At 38.5% G+C, this 10,533-nt stretch overlaps 1 protein-coding gene across 1 annotated transcript; it reads right to left on the bottom strand.

Moving 5' to 3' along the window:
• Positions 1-5,527: 5,527 nt before the first annotated feature.
• Positions 5,528-8,796, bottom strand: LOC146626692 (uncharacterized). Its single transcript, XM_085360740.1, has 2 exons — positions 8,722-8,796; positions 5,528-7,303 (listed from the first exon to the last, which is right to left on the bottom strand). Exons 1-2 carry the CDS (start codon positions 8,794-8,796, stop codon positions 5,528-5,530), a joined length of 1,851 nt encoding a protein of 616 aa, XP_085216866.1.
• Between the last annotated feature and the right edge of the window lie 1,737 nt (positions 8,797-10,533).

The raw sequence follows: 10,533 nt of genomic DNA, 5'->3' as shown, positions 1-10,533 counted from the left end.
TTTCAAGGCAGTTAAGCGGAGCTGTGTTACAGATGCTAGCCGCCTGCCAATATCACTGATATATTTGATGTGTACAAGTAAGTTACACTTAGTACAGCGGAGGAGAGAAGCTGTAATGAATGTTTATGCGGATATTTCACTCAGAAAAATGGGTGGCGTTCATACACAGCCCCGGTTGTTGTTCTGACGGTGGCCGACTGACGATCCCCTCACAACAGGTTAGCTAACACAAACTAATGTAGTGCATGTAACTGTGTATACGTTAGTGGTACAGTGTCGGAAGAAATGAGCAAACTGTTTATAATGTCAGAATGACATCATCTTTCTCCTATATATAAAAGTGCTGGCTGAGGAGCGCTGCCGGGTTGAACTTTGACCTCGGAGTGACGTGACGTTTGTTCGCACAACCAATAGAAGTGCAGAAAGTCGCAAATCAGGCATATTGTTCGCATAAACACAAAAATAAATAACGAAATAATCCCGATATTGTGCCAAAGACTGATTTACAATGTTACTTTGTGTTCTATGTGTAATACCTTTGCTTAAATGACTAAATGGACTGTGTATTTATGACTCTGCGTTATAGTCTTACATACATAAGTAACATTCATATGTACAGATAAAAATGTACAGAGCTATGTACACAAGCGTGTACACAAAAGTCTACTGCTGATCGAGCTGCTCAGTGGTCGTACAGTCTCATGCAGAGAGCGTGGAGGTGTTGTCCATGGTGGATGTTAGCTTAGACAACATCCTCTCCTCCCCAGTCTGCTCAGTGGACTTTAGCAGACCGCTAAAGCTGGCCCTCCCGACCAGTTTGTTAAGTTTCCCCCTGTCCCTCTCTGCCATTCCACCACTCCAGCAGACCACAACATAAAAGACAGCAGACGCCACCACAGTGTCGTAGAACATCCTTAGAAGACGTACTACCTACATCATAACCAATCAAGTCCCGCTTTTTTTTAAATACAGAAGAGGATTTATTATTTACTGAAAGGCTATGCCTTAGTTTGCTTCTTTCATTATTGTGTTTCGCCCTGCATAAAATAGATAGCTTTTCTGATAACTACAGTCAATACTCTCCTACTGGCATTAGCGGTGACCTAAGAGGCTTAACTTTAATATTGCTTTGCAGTGTAAATGTTGCAGAAAATGACTGTCTTTTCTTTCTTCCTGTGTGCAGATTGACTGTGACGTCATAGCGCTGATGGATGACGCAACTTTGGCAAACTACATTCCCTCGTACGGAGACCGAATTGCCGTCTTCAATTTCTGCAAAAGCAAGCAACCACTGTCAAAAAGAAAACTAGGACTTCTGCAAAAAGTTCACCTCTCAAAGTGAGAGAAACAGTGGCTGACATGTCAGATTTGGATGACTTAATAAGACTGTATTTCAGACTTTCTTTCAGTAACAAAGAAATACTTTCAATTTTAGCACATAGTCATCAGACAATTATAAGTGTTCGAACTCTAAAGAGAATTTGTAAAAGACTTGGGCTTTTTAGAAGGAAGAATCAATCAAACTTGGAGGAAGTGCTAGCCTTTGTCCAACAAGAGATCATGACAAATGGACAGATGCAAGGTTATCGTTGGCTACATCTACGTGCAATTCAACATGGATTTGTGGTGTCACAAGATACTGTAAGATGCATAATCAAATTGCTTGACCCTCAAGGTGTGGAACTGAGACGAGCTCAACGGTTGAGAAGACGACAGTACAGCTGCAGAGGGCCAAATGCTCTCTGGCACATGGATGGCTATGACAAGTTGAAACCATATGGTATTGCTATCAGTGGCTGCATAGATGGTTTTAGCCGCTATGTTTTATGGATGGAGGCTTATACTACAAACAGTGACCCTAAATTGATTGCAAGTTATTTTCTGAAAACAGTTTCATGCATCAGCGGATGTCCAGAAAGGTTACGTGCTGACCGAGGTACCGAAAATGGTTGTGTCGAACAAATGCAGATGTTTTTACGGAGAAACCACACAGACAGTTTTGCAGGTGAGAAAAGTTTCCTTTACGGAAGAAGTACGGCCAACCAACGTATAGAAGGATGGTGGGCTACCCTACGCAAACAGAGTGCACAATTTTGGATGAACTTATTTCAAACTTTTCAGGATGATGGCCACTTCACAGGGGATTTTTTGGACAAAAGTCTTATCCAATTCTGCTTTCTCAATCTTATTCAGGTAAAAGCATGTGCTCATGCTATGTAATGTCTTAGCTGCATAAATAGAAAATATAAATATGGTTAGAACATTTTTTTTCTTTAAATTAAATATGAATTTTATTTCCATTTTAATATGTCTTGATGCATGCTCAATCAGCCAGGTAAGGAATGTTTTTTGACAGAACATTTCTCACACTGAAAACGCTACATCCAGATGAACAGAATCAACTTTTTGGGATTCCATTTTAATACTTTGATGGAATTGTATTCATGTTATCAGTGGAAGTAACTGCACCTTTCTCAGCACAGGTGCATGGAGCATTTTTTTTTTATTTATTGCCACATGGTTTAAATTACTATGGAGTCTGTTACCTAGTGGTCCTTTGGGCACGGTTTCAGAAAGCAATCCTATCATTTGGTTAATTCTCTATTGAAAATTTATTGTAGAATCATTGCACACTGAGTATAAAGTGTTGGGCTATCTATTCAACAGCAGAATCATGCAGCACCATTCTGTGTCCATGTGCTGTTTAGTGAAAGTGCTCTTTTGTTGTTGCTGCTTGGTTTTACATTAATTAGAGGTCAGTTTCTATGTCTGTTGATTAATGAGTTAATAAGCCTCAACTTTGGCTAAATCTACTGGTACATGGTCTGTTTCATATACCGGTACTTATATTGTGTTGTTTTTCATGTAGGATGAACTTGATGAAGTTGTGAACACATGGAACTCGCACAAAATCCGGCCAAGTGGTAGTGCAGCATCGGGTCGACCAGTAGTAATGTACTCATTTCCAGAGCTGCACAGTGCTGAGGATAGACTGAAGCCTATTTCTATGGAGGATATCACTTTGTGTATGGAAGAGTGTAGCCCAAAAGGTCAACACCCCTGTGATGAAACAGTCTTTGAACTGTGTTGTCTGCTTATGGTAGAAAATGAATGGGATGCCCCAGGAGATCCACTTGGTGCTGCGGATCTGTACATTAGGTTAAGAGAAGAAATACTGCAAAGTATTTAAGGAACTTCAGTGTGTAAATGTACAAATAAATACAAAATATTTCTCTTTATCTTGATAACGTGATTTGATAGTAGGTGCCATGTCTTACAGGTACCTTTTATGCAGGTATTTCTGCACTGCATTAAATGAAAAATGTTTTTCTACATTCACACTACCATTAAACAGAAATGTTTATATATTACTTGAAAAAGCTGAATATTGTGATATTATCAATCAGTTATGAAACACATGTCAATCCTTTTAAAAGGCCATACATTAAACTGCATTTACAAATGTTATATTTTTGATTGAATCATAAGTGGTGTAAACCTGCCTACCAGTAAATTGCAATATAAATTTCTGTGTTTTGTTGCCAGACATGTGCATAGTATATAAAATATAAACTGACCAGCTCCCTGCTCATTGTTTTCTGTATCAACCTTTACTCTTAATATTCATGGCTGGAAACCCAGGCACCAGCATATGATATGCTAAGTGCCCGGGTTATCTGTGGTATGTTTCAGCAAACCATAGTAGCATTAACAATTCTAGGTCTTGACAACAGCATGTTTCTATAAACGTATCATTGTTAATATTTAAAGTCGTTATGCCTTTTGGGGAGCTTTTAGTGCAATTATATTAAAGCAAAGCTATTATAATCATTTACCCATATGAAGATCCATCACTTAATTATTAATGTATTTCACTTCTGTTAGTTGTAAGATATTTTAGCTGGTTTTTCATGTAAAATGACCACGAATCATTGCTATACTGATTCAGTGTTAGCTGTTGTATACAAGGCTCCTTCATGATATGAATCCTAAAATTATAAGAAACATACCAAAAATATTTTGACTTTTATTTGTAGTATCCCAGCAACAATGCAACAAAACAGTTCCTGCAAGTGGAACCAAGTTATTGTCCCATTAAGTGCAACATGTTTTACATTTATATTTGTGTATCTTTATGAAATATTTGAAATTAAAAATAAATGGTATTCTTCCATGTTACTGAGCTCATGTGTGGCAGTCTCTTGAATTCTGGCATGTTCAAATAGATATGGAGTTTGATGAACATATTCAAAACAACAATACAAATGTACTGTGTACAGTAACATTTTATTGGAAAAAGTTTACAAGAAACCTGTTCTTTCCAATGCCAATAACATGGCTAAAACTCATAACCGTATAAGCTGCCCTGTAACAAGAATGACTCAACTTTTAAAACAAACTTATAGATCTCATATAGTCTTGTTATGCATCAGTATACATCAGTGACTTACTGTAAAGACCATGAACACTGGCTATTGTGGTATCACATATTCCTTCAGTGTCATCTATGGTATAGAAATAAAAACAAGTGTGAATGACTGAGAACATACATGCATACAAATAAAAATGCATAATTTCTGGCAGTAACAAGACATTTTTTCAGGTGTTAAGATTAATACTATATCTGAGAACATGACAATTTGGCATTACAAAAGGATGCCTGAATAATCACAGTACTTGACCACTGCACTGAAGTGTACAGTGTTTATTTATGATCTCAGTAATCAATAACCATCTTCAAAACAGACTGAATCCTATAAGCAGCTTGAATCAATTTGATGGATGAATAACAGGTATGCTTAGAAACAATATGACATTAAGAAAATACTGGAATTTAAAAAAATATTTTCACCAACTTTATATGGAACCTTTGTAATCAACAACAAATGCCAAACTTTGATACCTTAACCTACCTTAACTAAAAATTGCATATACTGTAAAGCAAAATGTTTTCAGACATGACAAATGCTAAAGTATAAAATTGTACTTATTCCTTTTACAATACAGTGTTGCATAACAGCATTACTTTTACGTTATAACTATGTTCAGTTTTAGCCCTGACCTAATAAGAAAATACCATCTGAATGAATTAGTCTTTCTACTAATTACTTACAAAAGTATTTGACTGTGCTGAGCTCTCACACCACACATGGTGCATTAAAGAACGTTTAAGAGCAGTTTAATTATAGTTTATAGATCTTAAGTAATCTTTCTTCATGCTTTTGCTGAAGGTTTCTGTCTTACAGCTGGAAAGCTTGGATTTGGTGAAGACAGCTCTGGATATGGTAGTAAACAGTGTACCTGTTCGTTTTGTTTTGTGACTGTATTATGTAAAACTCAAAATGATAAAAGAAAATGAAATATTAGCCAAAACTAGACTTCTAACAGAGATGAGAAACTTCTCTCTAATTAAAAAAAGTATACTGTATAAGTTCAAAATACATAAAAATACATATTCCTAACATCTCTTTACAGTTATGCTCTAGTGTGCATGAGCAGTTCAAATGTAGCGCATTGCTGTGAGAGTCTAAACAATGTCCATCACCCAGACATTACTTTCAAGAACTGCATTAAATTCAGAACGAAAATCTGGGAAGTTTTCATAGCTGTTAGCTAGCTGCAGAACATTCCCACACGTGCGTCCGACTGGTCTTCTTGTAAACTCTGTCATATCTTGAAATTCCACATAAATACTGTTTGTTACTATAAGGTCAGATCCGGTGCAGAAACGCATAAATTTCTGAAGTTTAATGTTATCCAGCTCTCTGATGAATCTTTTGAGATGATTTTTCACTTCTTTTTGTTGTGGAGTCAAATCCACAGCAAATTTCAGCAGCTGGCACACTTTTTTTGAAGTTGGTTGCAGTTCAGAGAATAACTTGGTCAGTCCCTCCGGACTGAGGGAGATATGGGGGTCGATGATCTCCCGCCAGCAGTCAATAACAAACATTGGTTTTTGGACAAGCTCTTTGTGTGCTATTTCATCAAGGATTGTAGGAAGAGTCTCAGCAGTGATTCTTTTTCTACAGCCATAACTGTCAAGAATTTCCACAAGATCATCCAAGTCAACTGCAGAGAAATCTTTTACTGCTTCCATCAAAACATCACATTCTTGGCTGCTGACAAACTGTAGAAAGTGTGCTTTAAGATCACTGTAAACACCACTGAAAAGCACTTGTTCCATAAAAGGGATTGCAAGTTTATTTGGAAAATACTGACATTCTTGGTAACCTTTCAGGAGTATTCGCCCAACTGCCTTCCATTTTTCAGCAGGAAAATCATGGCGAATGAATGGCACTTTAATGGTTGCACCTAGGGTGCATCGCTCATAAAATTCATGCCAGAAGCATGTGAGTACATCTCTTAGTATTCCTGATCCAGTGCCTGGTTCTTCTGTGTTGTCTGGAAGTATGCGCTTCACATTCAGTGTTTTGGTCAAAATCTCCTTATCAGAGAAAGCAGTAATCATGTCATGTAAAGTGTCAGTATGACGTATGGTGATTGTTATTATGTTCTCTGAATTAGGTGGACTGAGGGGTACAAGAAAACCCTCATAGACTAATGTGTCTTCTGTATCTTCTTCAGCATCAAAAATTGGACCAAAAGTAATTTCTGGATCATCTAAAATTTCTGAACCAGCGATGACTTCATCAAAATTACCCCTGACTTCCCCCACTTGCAATGGATTAATATCACTGCCACTGCTTTCTGAGACAAACACCACTTCAGATATCTCGCTGGCATCTTCTTCAGGATCTTTTGGTTTTGTTGCAATGTAGAAGCGTAACATTGTCAGTCTCGCTGCCTCATACATATTGCCAATAGACTGGCAGGTATCATCAGTAAGGTGGTTCTGTTTAAAGTCCCAAACCTCAAACTCAAAATCTGTTTCACATCCCTTAGGAGATATGCCATTAGGAAAAAAAAGTTTCTTTCCTACCTGAAGAATATCTTTTAATCCAGCATCAGTGGCCATTTGAATTTTTCTAGTGCCACCTCCCTGCTTCGCTCTCACCTGTTTGGCTATTTTTCCATCACAATGTATCCATCCTATCTCAACATTGCGTGTTGCTTTTTGCTTCTTTGTCTGTCTTATTCCTGCATCTGTATGTGAAGTGTTCTCCTTTGGACTTTCTTTTCTGGTTTTCATTTTCTCACGAAGTTTTTGCAGAAGTCCTAGTTTTCTTTTTGACAGTGGTTGCTTGCTTTTGCAGAAATTGAAGACGGCAATTCGGTCTCCGTACGAGGGAATGTAGTTTGCCAAAGTTGCGTCATCCATCAGCGCTATGACGTCACAGTCAATCTGCACACAGGAAGAAAGAAAAGACAGTCATTTTCTGCAACATTTACGCTGCAAAGCAATATTACAGTTAAGCCTCTTAGGCCTCGTTAATGCCAGTAGGAGAGTATTGACTGTAGTTATCAGAAAAGCTATCTATTTTATGCAGGGCGAAACACAATAATGAAAGAAGCAAACTAAGGCATAGCCTTTCAGTAAATAATAAATCCTCTTCTGTATTTAAAAAAAAGCGGGACTTGATTGGTTATGATGTAGGTAGTACGTCTTCTAAGGATGTTCTACGACACTGTGGTGGCGTCTGCTGTCTTTTATGTTGTGGTCTGCTGGAGTGGTGGAATGGCAGAGAGGGACAGGGGGAAACTTAACAAACTGGTCGGGAGGGCCAGCTTTAGCGGTCTGCTAAAGTCCACTGAGCAGACTGGGGAGGAGAGGATGTTGTCTAAGCTAACATCCACCATGGACAACACCTCCACGCTCTCTGCATGAGACTGTACGACCACTGAGCAGCTCGATCAGCAGTAGACTTTTGTGTACACGCTTGTGTACATAGCTCTGTACATTTTTATCTGTACATATGAATGTTACTTATGTATGTAAGACTATAACGCAGAGTCATAAATACACAGTCCATTTAGTCATTTAAGCAAAGGTATTACACATAGAACACAAAGTAACATTGTAAATCAGTCTTTGGCACAATATCGGGATTATTTCGTTATTTATTTTTGTGTTTATGCGAACAATATGCCTGATTTGCGACTTTCTGCACTTCTATTGGTTGTGCGAACAAACGTCACGTCACTCCGAGGTCAAAGTTCAACCCGGCAGCGCTCCTCAGCCAGCACTTTTATATATAGGAGAAAGATGATGTCATTCTGACATTATAAACAGTTTGCTCATTTCTTCCGACACTGTACCACTAACGTATACACAGTTACATGCACTACATTAGTTTGTGTTAGCTAACCTGTTGTGAGGGGATCGTCAGTCGGCCACCGTCAGAACAACAACCGGGGCTGTGTATGAACGCCACCCATTTTTCTGAGTGAAATATCCGCATAAACATTCATTACAGCTTCTCTCCTCCGCTGTACTAAGTGTAACTTACTTGTACACATCAAATATATCAGTGATATTGGCAGGCGGCTAGCATCTGTAACACAGCTCCGCTTAACTGCCTTGAAAAACTCTGAAATAGTAGAACAATAAAATAAAATGCAACGAACCCATCTGGGATGATCCTGCGATCAACAACAGTTAAAACGTCAATTCACCTAGTATACTGTAACATCGTGAAACACGTTCATTCCTATATAACATTATAAGCTAACAAGCATGCTAACAGCTAACCGTAACTGTACCGTAACTGTTTTCCTGTAAAAATAGGAGACACCAAACTATTTCTCTTTTTTGTTACTCACCTTCTGCTCTTCCATTAATAAAATAGCATCTTCGGGGACCCCTCGGCCACGCAAAAAGTCACTTATATCCACCATATTTAGTGAATTAGTTCTCCACCTGCCAAACTGGACACATCGCTGTCACCGAAGCTGGAAGCCTGCAGGTGCCCACCTCAAAATTCTGAGATTAAAGTCAGAATTCTGACTTTAATCTCAGAATTCTGAGAATAAAGTCAGAATTCTGAGAAAAAAGTCAGAATTCTGAGATTAAAGTCAGAATTCTGAGAAAAAAGTCAGAATTCTGAGAATAAAGTCAGAATTCTGAGATTAAAGTCAGAATTCTTTTTTTTTTTTTTCCAGTGGCCCTAATCCTCTTCCGTAGTAGGCTGATGTCAGATGTGCCTTCTATCCTTTACTATCCATGACCCAACTTAGCATTTTGGTCTATGTTGCCTGATCCTGGAAAGCTGCCACCAGACTCTTCAAGTCATGTCAAGCCAAAGACGCCCAGACCGGAAAGCGTCCACCAGCTTGGATCTCTGCCAGGAGCCTGCAAGGGGCATTAAGCATGAGGTCACAGGCAGACAGCTGCCAAGTTGTTTATTATCAGCACCCTGCCCCTGCATGCGAGATGCGAAAGCAGGTGCTTACACTTCAGCAGCCTTGCTTCAATTGCTTAAGACATACTGTACCTTGAAAGAGACCCATTTCTCCAAAACCATTTTCCATCAGTCTCCCCTGAAGCCTGCTAAGAGCTGTGGACAAGAATCCACACACAGCAAAGTGCAGAGCCTCAGTCTCACCACAGTCAATCGAGCAAAAAAAAAAAAAGAGAGAGAAGAAAAAAAGGAAAGATTTCCTCTTACATCCAGACAGCCCCCTGCTGTGACACTATACTACTCATCCCTTTACCCAAATTTCCAGGATACCTGCTCAGACAGCTTGAAAAATATTATCCTAACAGAAGTCTAAGTGGATCCTGCAAGCATGGTTTTCACACAATATTAGTCTGGAAAAGACACACTGAAAATCAATTGGGTCTGGCAGCTAGAAGCAGAACTAATGGGTAAACTCTGTAGTTATGTCAAATGATGACAGCAAGAACTGGACTAATCCAACGTTACTTTAGCAACATATCTGGCTTTTAGAACTACAAAATTAAAGAAAATGTCAGCCTAGCTTTTGCCAGTATATCTGAACTGATATTATTATGATCAGCAGTAGAGAGAATAAACACTGTTTCTACTCAAAATAGAGCACTGTAGACACACAAGTAGAAGCATTCTTAAAGGTAGACTAAGATTCAACCACACTGTAAAGCAGAAGATTGGGAGGTAGAGAGTGAGACGAAAAGTAGATACAGAATAAATAAAATTAAATAGGAAGTAAAACTATAACAGAAAAAATAAGTGGTAAACAATGATAAATGGGCAGGATCATTCAAAGGAAAAAGAGTGAAGGGAAAAAGGAAGACAAGATAAACGTTTTAAAATGAAGCAGAGATGAGTGGGTAAAGACAGTAAATGTTAGGTTAGCCCTTTACTGTGTAGGCTGAAGGCAAATGAAACGTAATTGAAGCGCATGTAAATGAATGACGATAACGGTAATTTCAGAAGTTCTGAACAACTTTAACTGCAACGTGACCTTCACTATAAGAGTTTTCTGTGTGCAGGCCTGCAAAAGACGATACCACGGGAATTTTAATGAACCTTTTAGAGAAAATCTTTGTTTATTCTCTTTCCTCAGAACTATACGACATCACCACAGAAATTTATATAATGTATGCCATATCTGTGCCACTGCGTATCAGCAATGCACAACAACAACTGTGCT

Source organism: Diplotaxodon limnothrissa, linkage group LG8, assembly GCF_057381915.1.
Source record: "Diplotaxodon limnothrissa isolate DT_005_m linkage group LG8, D_limnothrissa_male_GT1.1, whole genome shotgun sequence".
NCBI classification, from domain to species: domain Eukaryota; kingdom Metazoa; phylum Chordata; class Actinopteri; order Cichliformes; family Cichlidae; genus Diplotaxodon; species Diplotaxodon limnothrissa.
Note: the sequence above shows the minus strand (reverse complement) of the source record. Positions and strands in the feature narration are given on the sequence as shown.